The following is a 16978-nucleotide window of genomic DNA, read 5'->3' as shown; positions in this document are numbered from 1 at the left end:
CTTGTGGGGAAACCAGCTGACGCAGACGGAGCAAGACCAAGCGGTCTAGAAAAGACGGGAAGGGGCCGGGGGCAGCGGCAGCAGGCGCCCGGGGGCAGCGCCGTGAGCAGGCGGGACGCCAGCGGTGGGGCCGCCGGAGCCCGCCGCTCGCCCCTGACGATCCGGACGATCTGCAGCCCGCCTCGGGCCTCGCCGCGCGCCCGCGCTCTGCCTCAGCCGGGTCCTTCGGGGCGTCCTTCCCGCTCAGCTCCGTTTCAGCCGCACCGCGGAGCTGCAAGGGGCGAAATGCTGCGTGCGCACGCCGCTTTACKATCAGCTGTAGTATTTAAACTATAGGCTTAGCTTGTTTTTCTTTTCTCCTTTTTTTTTTTTTCTTTTATCTCCCCTAAGGAGATAAAACAACYGAACAAAATAATCGGCAGCAACGAGCACCCTGCTGCTGCCATCGTTCCAGCTTGCCGCATCACGCAGTGAAAGATGGTTTTGTTTAGCTTGTAGGTTGTGTGTTACTTTTTTTTCACGACAGCCTGGCGTACTGGGGGAAAAAAGATCCCAAATCCTGCCAATTGGCACAAGTTGTTACCAGACACAGAACTTTTTCCACCAAATCATTCAAAATACAGCAAGCAACGGCAGCAGGAAGCAATGGGCTGGTGAGACTTGCCTGCTTCCAAGAACTTGCTCAGTCTGACTTAGCTTGATGCTTTTACCGGCAATTTATATTAAGACATATAATTAGATCTCCGTAATAGTTTTCCAATGCCCAGGAGAGTTTAAACGATGAGCATAAAAAATGTAATTCCATCAGAACAGGAAATATTGATGTGACTGTAAATCGCAAGATGGAATTTTAGCACCATGTGTCCCAGCCGCAATCATTCCACATGTCTGCATGCTCTTTAGKTAACCCAATAATAATCTCAGAAATAAAGAGCTAAGTAACCTGGTGAGAGAAAGAAAAATCAGTCCTAGATGGCTGACCACTGAAGTCTAGCAAGGGAGCTTGGCTACCGAACGAGATATATGTACTTTCTTCATTTTRTAGCCTATCCACGTAATCCGAAACTTGGCAGGGAGAGGGTACATTGGTAGGTTTGGGTCGACTCTAGCACGTATCCTGTTGATATACATAGGATGAAAAAGGATGGGGACTGTGATTTGAAAGAATAATGATTTACGGTCCGAATAGAGATTGCGGAAACTCCATCTTCCTACAGACTTGTGCAAAATCTAGCATAATTAGGATCTAATCTTTATTAGTTTACCAGCAACTTCCACAGCTTAAATAAATATTATTCCTACCTGGCACACGTAGACATAAACATCAGAAAGTACACAGAAAGCTTCAGCTCCGAGCAGGAACAYGTTTATATACGTGCCTCGCTTTACCCACGTGCAGAGTTCCAACCTTYCCACGACTGAATTCAGCACCCGTGGGGCTGAACATACCCTGGAAGCAGAGCGTCTACTAAGAGGACGCCACAAACGCGGGGTCAGAGCAGCAGAGCTCCTGCTTCCGCCATCAGCCGAGCAGCAGACGCGACGCTCGGCTTGATCCAGGGGAGCTTGGTGAGTCGTGCAGTCGGCAAGTCCGCGGCAATATTTTCGGCGCGCGGAGAAACGAGCTCCGCGGCTGCTCTCCTCAAGCACGTCGACGAGCGTTCGGCGACGAGCGGAACGCGCCGAGTTTCGGAGGGGCAGAGCACCTTCTTCCCATCTTATTACCAACCGTGAAGATAAAAGCAATACGAGAAAGCCAGCCTGGCTGGCTGAAACTATGCTTTACTGCTGTTTATCAGTCTTATCCCTAGCCTCACAGCAGCTTCACTTAACAACGTACCTAGAAATTTTTCTTTGAAAATACTCTGTTCTTACAACCRTTTTTATATGCTGCTCATGGTTCCTGTCATTTCAACAGGATTTTTCGTATAAATATAAATAAGCACATATGCCAGTGTTTTTCCGACCAAGGATGCTTGGAAGGAAAGGCAGTGAAGGTCTGGACAGTCTGCCCGTCTTCCCAGAAGTTAGGAGTATTGGGGATTAGATTTGTAAYACGTTTCAGTCTCTCCTCAAGGGGAGATCCTCTGTTTAACGTCAGGTGTAATGTAAATAAATAAGGGCACGCATTCTTTGCACTTCCACAAGCGACAAAATCGGTCTGAAACTGAGAAGCAACGACCTTCTTAACAAAACAGAGAAGCATTATAAAAGCCGTGGATTACCTGTCTTCGCAGGTCCCGCGTTTTCTTGGTCATCTTGTCAATAGCGATGTTCAGGGGGTCCCCCTTCTCCTTGCGCCCGGTCTGTTATAAAAGAAATGATGGAGTGAGAGGAGAACATTCTCCAAAACCTGTAGCTTTTTTAACCGTACAGACGTACCAAAGGAAATCTATGCATTGCTTTTTTTTGTTCCCATTAAGCCTTTATTTTCAACGCAATGTTTTAAACATGTTGATGCGTGGGGGCACTGCAGAGTATTTTAAAACAGCCCTAAAACGATAAAACGAGGGATTAAGGTGATTCGCTAGTGAGTTCAGGACTTTTCCACCAATACATTATGTGCATATATTACAGCCCATGCTCCAAAAATCCAGTGAGACCTTTCAGTGTAAAACGAATATTAAGAGTTTCTAATCTCCAGCCTGCCAGGCACTGGGAATGTTAAACATGATAATAAGCAGCAACACAGCTTGAGGACAGAAGGAAAAGGGTCCTTATGTACAGGAACCATAGCAGCAGACGTTGGGTGCAGTATAAAGATGCTTAAAACACTTAAAACACTTTCCTGCAGGAAATCTCAAAGCAAAAATCCTCATGAAGATTAAAAAGAGGGRGAAAAACAAAAAAGGTTTTGCAGTTCACGATCTATGAAAAAATACAGTGTGTAGGTACCAGTGCAGAGAAAGCTTCGAGCAACCTTGTTGGCTGTGTGACGTTTCTTTTAGGAGACAACTGCCTCTCTAAAGCTTTGCTACATCTTTTGCACATTGAGCTCTGCTTGATAGCTTTTTAGCAGGAATCACAATGATCTTCCCGTCTTCCTAGCAATCCCCTTTCTTTCCCGGGGCTTTTATTTAAAATAAATAAATAAAYTAAATAAATAATTCCTATTCAGAATTGTTCCGTGCACCCGACTCCGAACGATTTGCGAATTCCAGCTGAGCCCATCACCGTATGTTTCTGGGACCTCTTGAGAACTCACTTTTGGGGTGGGACGACGATTAAACGTACCCTTCCCTCGCACAGGCGCGGTGCCGCGTTAGGAGGTCCGCGCGGCCACGCCGGCGAGCGGCCTGGGCTGTAACCTTCTGCTTTCACCGCTCCCTTGAGTGAACGCTTGCTTTCTAGTACTGCGCGTAATTTTAATTACGATACGCACCCTGCGCAGGTGGGATCACTTGGAAACACGTAAAACTCCCTGTTCTTGTGCTTATCCTTAAAYCGAGATCTGCTGGTCCCCCGCTAACGAACCACAACCCCAGCCTAGGCGCTTGCAGCACGTCCTTTTGGGTCTAGACGGCCTGAATTCAGTCCCTGGTGCGTTGTCCAAGGCAGAGGCTGCCATACGTTTGCTCACAACCCACAGTTTGGCAAACTGAAAGTTCACAATAAAAATGAGACTAAGCTGGGTATTGCAGGGCCGTCCTAACTGTTGAAATGCTACAGCAGGGACTGTCAGAGGGACCGCTCTCAGCCAGGCTCCTGGTCTGTTCGACTACAGAGTTATATTCTAAGCAAATTTGCAATTACTCCGGCTGCGTGCTGCGGACTAGCAGCAGCAAGTATCCTTGGCAACATTAGCGTTCAGGGATGCTTTATTTTCCCAGGCAAATAATTCAATTTCTGTAATATTGTTTAAATTCTTCTCTTCCTTCTCAGTGTTTCAGCTTTGATCCAGAGACTTACAGGAAGATCTGCGACTACACTAAATGTTTTGAGACATTGATTGCCGGGGCAAGGATGACCTTTTTTCCCATAAAAAACAGGGTGTTGTTTGACAAACTACGCAAATCGCAATGAATATTAATGCCACGTGAATAATTAAAAAGCAAAAGCCCTGACATTTAAGGCTACCTCGGGCTGGTATTTTACAGCTATCAGACAAAACCAGTGAACAAATCTGTGCTGAGCTCGTGCAGGGCAGGTATACCTTGCACTCCCCACTTGCAAGATCAAGCACTTTTATGACCCATTTAAGGGGTCAGAAAAGTACCCAGAATATGAACCTGGGACTTCTTCCCCAATGGTCACCTATGGGAAGCAGCAATCCTGAATAAATCAGGCACCTAATATATAGCAATATATACTATATTAGTATATTAATATATATATTATCATTGACTAAATAGTCAAAGTAGGGCCACGGTAGCCGACATCCAGCATCTCACAGCATCTTACATCCAGCATCTAAGCCCCTTTTCAAGATTATCACACAGCTCTTTTAGTCTAGTTTTAAATTACATGAAGAACGGCTCTTTAGGTACAACCTGCTGCTAAAGGCAAGGAAACTGGGGACCRCTCTGTAGCCCTTAGGCCACCCAATACGAACTGGCAAGGTCCATCTGGCAAAGTAGGTCCGAAGTAGGGAAAAGCCTCATCTAGACTAACTGAAAAGAGACCCTACTGCATGCAATTGCCCAAACCATGTCCGTGCTTTGTCTGAGATGCCAACTGGTATAAGCCAATGCTGGAGAACATCCTACCAAACGACGTGGACAGAGATCCAGCTCTTCAGTCTCTCCACAGCAATATTTTATTAAATTGTTGTGAATATAGCTGCAATCTTAGAGACTGTGCTCACATTCTGCGCAGTTCTTCATTATATGGGAATTTTAGGTGTCATTTAGCTTGAATGCACTTCACCCGTTACTTGTGACGTGCTTGTCGCCTTTTCCTCCTGTTACAAAACCCTTGTTTCACTGCATGATTTTGAAAAAGGAGAAATTTGTTTAGTAAATCACATTATTGGAAAATAAATAGCATGGCATGTGATGTTACATAGCTTCAGGCAGGTCTGTCAAACACCATCTGCTCTGTGCTGAAAATATAAGTTTATTAAAGTTTATTTATTTAAGTCCTTAAATACGCTTATATTAATGCTGCTCTGTGCTAAATTTTTGGCCTCCATTCCTAGAAGGGATAGAAGGGAATTTAGCAGTTTCCTGTATTTCTGAAAAAAAAAAATTGTATTAAACCTCATGGCATTTCTCTATTAAGCTTTTTCTATGATGGGAAGAAAGACATTTTGGGGATGGAATAAAAAGGAAGTAAAAAAGACCTCCTGGCACTGAGATGAAAGAAGGAGAAGGGAAAATGCACAGAATTCCTGGAATATGTTGGCCAAAAGATTGGTATTCAGAGTTCCCATGGCTAGAATCACGCCGACTCACAGCGTAGTAAGGAGAACTTTGTTAGGGAAGAATATATTAATTACTGAATATCTTGATTGCGAGTGACCATTAACAGGGTTTGCATGCTRTTTTTCACTCAGCATATTTCCAAATGATTCTCCCAGGCCATGCTACTCCCCTCTTAGAGCTTTTCCCTGCCTGTCTGATTTATTTTCAGCTTATCAGGAGCAGCTAATTTCAAAGGGCTCCTGGCCGGGGGCTGTGCTTCCTACGCCGTCTGCTAGGTCAAAAAGGGATTTCCATTACAGTTCTGCCCCAGGGCTCCAGTCTCATTCCCAGGGACAGTAAAGTAAGATCCAGTTGCCTGGATTTATTTTTCAAGCCCTTTTAAGCCTGATTTGCTACCTGCACTTAGAAGTTGAGTAACCTTTCAGCACACACGTGTCTAGTTAATGAGTATCTGGAGAAATCCAGTGGCCATCATTTTGTTCTAGGAAATGCCTACAGTCTCAAGCACCGTTAACAATATCTCCTAAGCTGTAAAACAAATAAAGACTATAATCATTGTGCTCCCTACATTAAACAAAGTCTAAAAAGCCCTGAAGAAAAATTGTGTAATATTAAGGCAAGCACATAGTCAGATTAGGAACTCCAATCTCATTTACTTTGGAAGGGAAATAAATAGAGTAATAGCCAAACCCATGTAATTATGTTAAGAAAATTTGGGATCTGCTAGAATGATCTTCCCTAAGATAAAATGCTGTTTTTCCTTCTAAAAAAGTTTTTTTTTCCTCCCTCCCCTTTTTCCTTTGCATGAGCTATTCACGGTTTGTACTGTTGAAGTAAAATAAAAATCTCTCCGATGTTTTCACAGCTATTGAGGAAACTTATACCCCAAGACTTGCTCATTAGGGAACTCTTTTGACCAGCATGGGGTACTTATAGGACTTTTCTTTTTCAACCCTAGAGAAYATCTCAGATAGGGAAAAGGCCAGTCAGGGCAATGAACCCAGAGACTCGGTGCATTCTGGATGAGACACAGGCACCGTGGAAAGAAGATGCTCCAGACCAGAAAGCTTCTGTCAGTTTTGAATAATTCTAAATACCCCCAAAATGGAGATCGTAAGAGTTCACAAAACTTTTGAAATTTCMGCACATAAAGCGACTAAAATTGCTACCACTGTTATGGGCAGGGCTTAGCTGTTACGTTAATGGATATTCTCACCGCACGCAGAGCTGTAGAAGGGAGGATTAGCTACAGCCACGGAAGATGCAAAACCATTACTCTAAGCACGTTATTACAAAAGTCTTATGGTCAGCTACTTTAGTAGACAGATAATAATAAAGAAAAAGGTTAGAACTGTGTAAGACATTTTGGGACCACTGCTTTCACACGTTCTTCTCTCTGCTTGTTGCTTTAGATATAAGCCCAAATGCCTAGGAGAGCTCGTAGAGTATTACATGCTGCATGTCCAAGACTTCCTCATTGCCATTTATAGAGTAATTTAGCCTCTAGGAGGCAGGTGGAAAGATTATCTATTGATCCAAAAGCTACCGCGCCTTGATATACTTTTATATTTTCATCAGCCCCTAGGTAGACAGTTCCATTATTTACAGTTTATTCAGAATTCAATACCACAATTCTTTATTAAGGCATAAACAGCTGCTCAAAAATATATCGGTCCTAACATTTTCTGTTAAATGCTGAACAACATCACTCTTTAAAACCTGCGCTCATGTTCAACAGCTCTTTTAAAAGTGACGAATGGAGGCTTAGTGCTAGGAAAACGTTTTGAACAACAGACACAAGCTGCACCAGCACTTTTTAGCAGAAAGCTAAGTTTAAACRTATCAATACATAGTCTTCTGATGGATTAAGAAGACTAATTTTGGGTCAGGAGAACACTAGCATCCTAGTAGAAGTGAGTAGGGGTGAAATTTCACTGGAAGCGGAAAACCCTAGCTGCTAGCTAGGGAGGTTGGTCAGCAAAACGTATTTTAGAAATGTTGTGACGTCCTCCTATATATAAGCCGAAGAAGGATTCTTAAAATGAATTTWAAAAAATGTTGGAATGGTAAGAAAAACTCTTATGAACATGGCGTGAATGTGAATTATGTTCTGCTCAAATCAGTGATTTCATCTGTATTTTAAATTTATACCTATAAATTATTTTTTTTTTTAGCTTTTACTCTAAGACAGCAACTAGATTGGAGGCTCTGTAATCACTTGTATGCCACCTTAACACTGAATTTTAATTTGCAAGTTCCAGTTTCCTCTTAATCATCCTTCCGCTCTTGGGGGAAAAGTAAAGGAGAATTTGCATAAAYGGGAGGGTGGGGAAGTTGTTTAGAAATCATTTTTCAATTCAGGTCCTTTGGATACTGTTTAGGGGATGGAAGCTGCAAAGAGGGAAGAAGGTTTGGTCACAGCAATATATGAGCCAGGGCAAGCCAAAAAGATTCCTATGTGCACATTATCTTGCYGCGTTGCAATGAAACGCTGAATTTTGGTCTTCCTTCAAGGCCCTTCCACAGTGCCGCTCAGCTCGACAACGCTCCTCGCTAAACAGCCTGCTCCGAGGTGCAAGCCCCACCCAAGAAGGTCTCCCCAAACCAAACAAGTGCTTTCAGCAGTTTTTAATTACCTTACCGACCCGCGAGCGAGCGTAATCGATGCCACTGTAGCATAAATAATTTCCCACAAAGCTGGGGAAGGCACAGCCTGATTTGCYGGAGAGCGAGCAAAGGCAAGGGGACCCATTCACACACATCTCAGGTGCACACGCCGTGTTGGGTCCAAGCCAGTTTTAGAGAGATCCGTGCCCAAATAAAACCAAGTATGCAACTACCTAAAGAAATCACGGAAACTACACATGTAAATGGGTGAARAACACTCTTTTGCTCCTCTCTATGTGTGTTCATATGCAGTTCACATCGCTGCAATATCCCGAGTGCCTTCCAGGGCTGAAGGAAGTGGCATGTTTAATATTCGCCACGGATGCCTTGTTCTTCCTCCCATCCTCTCACAACAAGGAGAATCTGTGGGTAGTGAAGCGCTTGACTTTGGTTGGTTTGCTGCTGCTGCCTGTGTTGTTTTGCCCARTTCACAGTTATAACTACTTGTCTTGCAGCAATGACCCAGGGCTTTCAGAAATGTTCTCAATGACAACAGTTTGCTTTGAAGAATCCAGTTAGGATTAGTGCTTAACTACTTTTGGTCCTAAATAGCAGTTATTATAATTAAACTGATGTTAACCCATTACYATATACTGGCATCTAAGCTTCCATAAAAAAAGAAAAAAAAAAGATTTGAAAAATGATTAGTTAGATTAATATTAGAGGTTGTGGAAAATGCAGACCATCTTCACTCTTGAGAATGATGGCAGCATTATCTTTTTTCACTTGAAGATATATGCGGAATATTTCTGTATTTCTGTGTCTTTCCAAATAGCAAGGACACCTTTTTTTCTTTTTTTTTTTTTTTTTTTTTTTTTTAATAGCTACTAGCCAAAACTGCCCCTTACACTGACTGTTTAAACTAGAACTGCTCTAAGGGTGACAGCTCTGCGTGCTCTAGCAGTCCAGCTCCACAGTTTTGCCCCATGCCAGAACCCAGCCTGATGCAGCAAATGACCTTCTTTCCCTTAGGAGCCTGACTCAAGGTGCCAGGCACATGGGAACAGGACTTGACTCCTTCTAAAGCACGTGTACGACCGTTTTCTTGACAAAATGTGGACAGTGAAAGATCAGCAGTGCTCCTTTTTTATGGAAACCGCATAAAGCATTGAGCTGGATGTACAGCGCGTTCTTCAGCTTGGCGGTGTTCAAAGCCCTCTCTTCYATGCTTTAAGAGAGGACCCCCAACCAGTCAGTTGGAGGCAAGAGGGACTCCAAGACAGCACACTCTTTCTTGTGATGAAGCCAGGCATCTGTCCAGATAGTAGCATAAGGTTCATCAGGTAGAAACCGTCCTACCTCCTTCATCTGCCCAGCCTCACTGTCAGCCTGGTTCTGAGGGCCATTACCTACTGTATCTTTGAAAACGTGATATCAACAGCATTTCCCCAGGRAAAGCATTTATTGCCATCATTTGAGAGCTGTTATTTCATTAAATTCAAAATTATAATGTAGTACATACTCAACTTAGAGAACAAGGAGAGAGTTCTCAGGGTAGGATCCATCTCATTTAATTTTATCTTCTAAAAGTATTGAATCTAACCTAGMTATTTTCCTGTCTAATATGCTCTAAGTGACCCTGTTTGAATGGGGGGGGGAGTGGACTAGATGATCTCCAGAGGTCCCTTCCAACCTCAACCATTCTGCGATTCTGTGATTTGGGCTCCTTCTATATTCAATACATATTTACAGGCGTTTGTAGAACACAGTTCACCTATATATCTCATATATCTATTTTAACATGGGATACATATAACCACACGGGTTGTTTCTGCATCTACTGCAAATGGAGGGAGTGTCTTGATACTGGCTGGTTAATTCTTAAATGACCAACATGAGATGAAATCCCTCTAACTAACTGTGAGACTGTCCAGCCCTCCTGAAGTTCAGCCCGGAGACGGTATCTTGGGCAAATTGTCCATCTTTTGGGTGATTTTCTTCTAGAAAACATAAAAATATTACTGTCGTAAGGACACCTTTTTAAAAAAGCTCCCCTAAAAGTCATTCTTGTATGTTCAGAGCATGATAATTTTGAGGAGTTTTAGAAAAACTCACTTTCTTCCCACTGTCTAAAAGGAACACCCTGTATAAATTTAAGATGAGGCATTAGATCKTAGCACCCTTCTGGGCTCTCTCTCACCCTTCAAAATCCCCCTAACATATACATAAATACAAGCACAAAACTTTAATACTTTCGTCATCACTGCTTTAAGACAATGTTGTGTTAAAACTGTTTATCTTTGTAATTAAAGGTGTGATTGCCACCGTTTCTCTAAACTCAACTTCCTCAAATAAAAACCTATGGTAAACTTGYGTTAATCTAGATTTATTTGCAATATATTACTTTTAGTTAAAAAGTCTAGACCTTTTTATTTGGAATGCTTCCTCGGAGTACGGGAGRAGGAAAAACCATCAGGCTTTTCACAGAATAAATTGCATATTTCTAGTCAGTTGACGTCTGTATACAAAGCTGATGCTRTTTGATGTCTGTATACAAAATTGATGCTGTTACAGTTAAATGCATAAAAGAATTAGACTTCTGGGCACAGAAATGTAGTCGAGGTAAATTGTTCTAAATCCATCAACTTCAGTGAAGCCACACYAATTCACACCAGCTGAGAACCTTCTCCCTCATCAGTTAAACGAAACCTTGCAGCTGCTCCATTTACAAGGTCAGAAWTGTTTACTCTAGAATTCAAAATTGTTCTAATTTTTTCCCAGACATCCACTTACAGTGTCCACTACGAACTCCCAATTTAACTACCAACTGCTTTCCAGCTGTAAATTGCAATCTGCTTTTACTTCAYTTCTGGACGGCATGTCTTAAGCTGAAATAACTTGAGGAAAAGAAGACAGAACACATTTTTTTTCTTTCCCTTAAGACAGGGCAGTCTATAGTTATGGACTATGTAAATAAAAAGAATTAAAATTTACCAAAGCTTATACAAGCTCTTGAGAAAAGCATATTCCATTATTATATTTCATGCTTGTAAGTAATAAAATAATAAATAACAACATCTTCTACCATATTTTCTATTACAAACCTATCTGTTAAAACAATTTAAGTAYGACTGAGTAGCTAAGAAAAGAGAAGAGCTGGAAAAGTTCAGAGGAGTCTTGCAATATTTCATGAACAATACCTATGCATTTAAAATCAAAGGAGAATCTATTGAATAAGTCTTTGTCACATCTTTGTTACAAGTTAGTGGAAATACTAGTTAGCRCTCTTAATAGAAGTGATATTGGAGCTCGAGTATCAGCACTGGTCTCRGGTTTATATCTCAAGCACCCGTGGCCGATGTCCTCCTAGCTGGATTTAGATTAAAGGTTGTATTATGAGTCCCTGAGGCATCTCAGCATTCCTTGAAAATCTCCTGTTAGGATTTGCCAGGTCTCCTTCTAAGGCTGAACACGACAACCACATAATGTCATTGGCAGCAGGCAAAGACTTAATGGGACTGCTGSAAATATAGCAAAGGACTCACAACATTTAGAGATATTCAAAATATTGCCTTTATTTTTTAAATGATCATAATGTAGTTCCAGCTACGTCTCTCTATACACATCCAGAATTTTCTTTAATGTCCTAAAGCCGGATGTTTCATAACCTTAGAATTCAAAAACCCCAGATCTCGCCAGTGTGGAGGAGGGGCAGGACTGTCTGATTGTGCTTACAGGGTGCTTTGAGTTTCTAACACGACTGAAAAACGTGATTGCAACTGGTTGGTTGCATCTCTCACTAGCTAGCAGACCTTATTTTGAGGATGCGTATTTGGTATCACATCTGCATTTCTTTCTTTTTTTCTGAGCCATAAGGAACCAAGGTCTTTCCTTGTTTATATTCTACCAAAAAAATGTGTTCATGAACGTATGCAGACTAAAGCCAATGCCAAGTGCAAGAAACTCAGTATTTGCACTTACAACAGAGAATTAAGTCTTTCTCAGATTTATTGCTTCTTTTTCCTCCCTTACCTTGCCATTTCCCTCCAGGCTACATTTTCCCCCCCTTTCTCCTCCAACCTGATCTGACCACTTGCAATGACCGCCTACCCCAAAACATTATTTTAAATGAAACGGCATAGGACGAGCTCTTCGCACTTCTGCAGCGCAAAGCCGTAGCCCCTCCTCGGATCAATGTGCTAAGTGATATCCGTTCAAATTCCGTGTCGCTTTAATCAGAGGACGTGAAACGCAATTACAGGGCATTAGTGGAAAAGCCGGCACAAAATGACRGAGTGCCCGTTCGCGATATCCGTAGCAAAAGACTGTCGAAAGTAACCCTGACATTTTCATCAACTGTCTTTATTAACTGTTCTTTTTTTAAAGTAGAAGCCCTTTGTAAATGCTACTATAGGCTAATTGCACATAAAACGATGCTTTCAAGCTATAAACTGATTAGAGTCCTTATATCTCCTTTTAGGTTTCTGAGTTTTTTCCTCTTTTGTTCTTCTCTTAGAAAAAAATAAATACATAGAGAAAAAGACCTTTACTGAAATGATCACTGGCGCATTTACAAAGCCTTTCCAAGCTCYCTCCCAAGTCAGCAGGAATTTTACTGTTATTTTTGGTTAACACAGGATCGAAACRTTCACACGGCCGGCATGCTCCAAGTCTCCGTTAAAACATAGACCGTATTTTTGGAATTATCAAGCAGATGCTTTGGATTAAAYGGATGAAACGGGAGCAGGGGAGGGAAGGGATCCCTCTGCTTCTCCCCTGGAGGCAGGAATACAAGACTACTGGAGCCAAAAGGCCAAGAGAAGGTCAACCTGCCCTGAAAGCTTGGGTTTTGAGTGCTCGGGTGGGATATGGTGGCACGGGCTCTACTCCCTCCAACCCTTTCATCCCAAAACGCTTCAGAGCTCAGTTTCAGCAATTTAGGTAAAATATACACCCAGTGCAGAGGTGCGAAAGAAATAAGGATATGTGACTCCTYGCCACAGGGAATCACACCCAGGTCTCTCATTCCCTGGGTGATACTCAGCGATTAATTATAATGAAGTCGYAGAATAATCACTACTGAATTTTGGTACAAAGGAATCAAGAAGATGTTCAAAAAAAAAAAAACTATCAGCAGCTGCCTTCAAAATGCAGCGTGAGCACAAGACCCTCACTGGAAAAGGACTTCTCTCGACCAACCTTGATTCTCTGTTAAGATTCAGAAATTACAGTGGCTCGTGCTGTGCTTGGCACAGTTACTTTGTTGGATCGAGGTGATTTAACTTTTTGGGGGGAGTTTTGCTAATATAAGTCCTCTGCACGTTATATGAAGTCACGACGCACGGCCCAGGTCTTGGATACCCCTGTGGTGAAAAATGTTTGTGTCGTGATTCCTAGCTCATAGACTCAGAGCCTTTAACGGGACGTGGCCCTTAACCTTCTACATTCCTGGGACAGACGGAATGGAAAAGGAAGAAAATAAATCAATGTGCAACTTGCAAAACCACTGTAGTAAGGAACAACTTACGTTCTGCCAAGCCTTTCAAGATAAAAAGGATAAAGTTAATTCTATTTTTAAAATTTGCTTGACAGATCTTCCTCACCTGGCAAAACTGAAGTCACCAAAATATCTCAAAAGGGGCTAAATGCAAGACATGTAGGACTAGATGATCTCCAGAGGTTCCTTCCAACCTTACCGATTCTATGATTCTATGAAATATTATCTATGACATGAAGTGTAAACATTTTTTAAGACTGCTAAGTGAAATCCCAGCAGACTGAAAGCTGTGGTTCTACCATAGACCTGAAATAGCTTTCAGGCAGATGCTAATTGGCACCATGTCCATTCTGATGTTCATAAACGTGACAGAGCCTTCAAACGTGCCAAAGGGAGATTAGCTGCCCCAAACAAAATTAAAATGTGGTCAGATTTGGTTTCTCAGCTCTAGCATTATTTATATATTGCTAAGTTATTGAGATGCTTTTGAAAATTTGTCCAATGATCCGAAGGTGTACCATTTTCAGAAGGGCAGAAGGACTGAAAGTTGATGAGGACTTAAATTCTTAAACTCCCCAGGATATGCCTACATTAGCAGCTAGTATTGGCTTTTGAGGTGAATTACTGATCTGGAGTTGTACTCATGAGTTCCTCATTGTAGGAGTTATTTCAGTGTTGAATAATGCATGGTTTGTACCAAGGCTTGCAAAGGTGGTAGATCAGAAGTTACCCACAGACTTTTGTAGCTTTTCAGAATACCTTTTAATGCAAAATGCAAACAGGAACTAACTGTAATTGGTAAAAGCACTTACCGACCGCTACAACTGGTTTTCTTCTTGCCCTCCTAAAAACTTTGATGGTCAGAATTAAACCTACTTTTTACGCAGGTAAACTCTTTTATACAGCATTATTTTAAACATTTCCTAATTTTATTCCGCAGTGACTTCAACAGCAATTTTAGTAGTTATGTGACATAACATTCCCCCTTCGCTAGTTTATTACCCTATTTGTATATGCAAAACTCTCCAATTTCATTGGCATTAACTGTAAAATTGTCATTGAACAAGCCTTTCCTTTAAGCTCTATGATTTCAATCAAACAGGAGCAGTCACGGAGGCTGCGCGCCTTGCACAAGGTCAGGATGCCGGCCACCGAGATCCCACCTGAATCCACGATCTCTGGGAATCAGACTCTGTTTCAGTCGCCCAGGCCAGTTCTCCTCCTATTAGCCTGTATTTTAGGAACGTTTGCTATAGTATGGCAATTAGCATTAAGGGTGAGTCAATTCCATGATGATCAAATGCCTAAAGAAATTTTAGAAAATAAACTAAAGCCCGGCAGGAGAAGCTCTGTCGCTCCTCTCACCGCGTGATGCTTTTCATTTCAAAACTACTAAGTAAATTACTGAGAAAAAGTTACTGTGAATAAAATGGGCTGCACTGTGTTAAGTAATTACTTCTAAAGTGTGAAATGGGTAGGAAGTATCTCATCTTAAAGTGGTGCCATGATGCATATTACCTCTCTAGTATAAAGTGAACAGTCTTTTTTTTTTTTTTTTTTTTTAATCTTGCAGGAGCAAGCACCGAAATGATTTTTTTCCCCCCTTAATGATCTTTTACGTGGGAGAGAAGTGTAAAGATTCAGCTTGTGAAACTGCGCTGTATTCTGCTCTTTGTGCTGCACTAATGTTTCGTAGAAGAAACTTCTGGAGAGGATTATTTTCAAGAACTCTCAGGAAACGCCCAGCCTATTATAACTATATTAATGCTCCCAAGTCAAGTAGCACGTGATGGAGGCAGGATCTCAGAGGTGCAGCACCGCTAAAGACTAATTTGTGGCATCTTGCAAGTATGCCGTGCTGCACACGTCGGTCTTGAAAGCCACGGTAGAAASAAGGTCATTTCGGTAGCAAAGTTGCAATCACAGCATCGGTTAGGAAAACACCCTTATGATGCTTCTCAGAGAACAGAGGAGAATTTTGCAAAGAATTAATATGAAATAATAGACGCACAAAGACAGGCTAATTCAAAAAAAAAGAAAAAGTTATTTTTTCCTCCCRACTTTTTAGTTTTGATGACTGTTATTAAAAATTGCAGGAACTGAGGAGGAGGAAGAGGGAAAGCATTTAAGAAGCAAAAAAGAGCTTTCTCTAGGAGAAAAAGTGACAMAAATATTGGTTGTAATGAAGTGTGTTCCCTGGTTTGCTGAAACACTGCTGTCCGTTTTAAGGAGACCCACATGMGCTTTAAAATGTTTTATGCAGCGTATATGAGACATTCAGTCCCAGTTCAGAAAGAAGAGCTGAGAAACGGTGACTACGAGCGTGCTAGATGAGGTTTGAACGGCCAACATGCACAATTTAGAGCAAATACTTTTCATTAATAACGTCTTTTAATACTGTAATGTCCAGCATGGAATACAGGCTTTTCTTTTACCTTTTTTTATTATTATTTCTAAACATAAGAAATTAATTCCAAAAGGTCAGAAAGGGTTATTTTCTCAGATTAAATATCATCCGAATAATAGATTAATATTTTGCTGGGGCAACAGGAGAGGACTTACAACTGGGAACTCTGCAACACACAGTCACTTCGTGACCTGCTCCCGAGCAAAAGGGTATCTACCGACTGTAAACTCATTTTGGCCTCGGTCCCRAAACCGTCTTTGAGGCTTGACCTTCGAAAGACTTTGTCTTAACACACAGGGCTTGATCGGGGTTGGCCACAGGAAGGATTTGAACAAGTCGGCGCCGCAAAGCCCTCTCCAGTGAGGCAGAACAAGCCTCCAAGTAGAGCCAGTGACCTCTGCTTCTCCGCCGAAATATCCGTACATTAATAGCTTGTTCTCGGGGATCAGCGAGCGCTGCCTCGAGGAGGGGGAATGGATGCAACATAGTGATTGCCACGCTCATTTCATTATCTCAATTATATCAATGTTTGATTACTGCCGTCCTTTCAAAGGCAATAGGCTTAACGTGCGGTTAGTCCTCACTTAGACTTAAGGGACGGGCGATGCCGAGGGCTTTTGGAGAGCTTTCCCAGAAAGCAAGAAAATTAGGCAATGGTGACAATACTGCATCAGGACGGGCTTTCTGGATGCTCTATACGTACGCTGAGGGACGTGGCGTCACCTTACAGCGGACAAGGCGGGAGCCGACCAGCTCCCATCCCTGGCCACGCCACACGACGCACCTGCAAACRTCTCTGCTGAGTCTGTTTTACCACCACCACGTGCTTGCACAAAACCTRAAGGACCCATATTTACCGAATGAGTACTTCACGGGCTTCTTTCCAGCCACGGAGATCCGCTTTTCTGCAAAGTCCAACTTAAATGCACGACTGCATGCACACACGTACAGGTACTTGTAGCCTCAAGGATCAAATTTAATTTTCTAGACAACTTGCTAAATCAAAATAAGAATAACCATCAATCATCTAATACAAGTAAAGAACAAGGATTTAGGGTAGGAGTGCCTTTTTTTTTTTTTTTTTTTTTTCCTAGCAGAATGACT

The 16978-nt window shown here is 42.0% G+C and overlaps 1 protein-coding gene across 4 annotated transcripts in view; it reads right to left on the bottom strand.

Moving 5' to 3' along the window:
- CTNNA2 (catenin alpha 2) overlaps positions 1–16978 on the bottom strand; it is a 433433-nt gene that overhangs the window by 108010 nt on the left and 308445 nt on the right. For all 4 annotated transcript variants that reach the window (XM_085314675.1, XM_085314674.1, XM_085314673.1 and 1 more), the window contains exon 8: positions 2226–2306. In XM_085314675.1, coding sequence (XP_085170801.1) covers positions 2226–2306 — 81 coding nt within the window. The remainder of the gene's footprint in view (positions 1–2225; positions 2307–16978) is intronic.

This window comes from Rhea americana, unplaced genomic scaffold (genome assembly GCF_003343005.1).
Source record: "Rhea americana isolate MKP2758 unplaced genomic scaffold, rheAme1 scaffold_41, whole genome shotgun sequence".
NCBI lineage: Eukaryota > Metazoa > Chordata > Aves > Rheiformes > Rheidae > Rhea > Rhea americana.
Note: the sequence above shows the minus strand (reverse complement) of the source record. Positions and strands in the feature narration are given on the sequence as shown.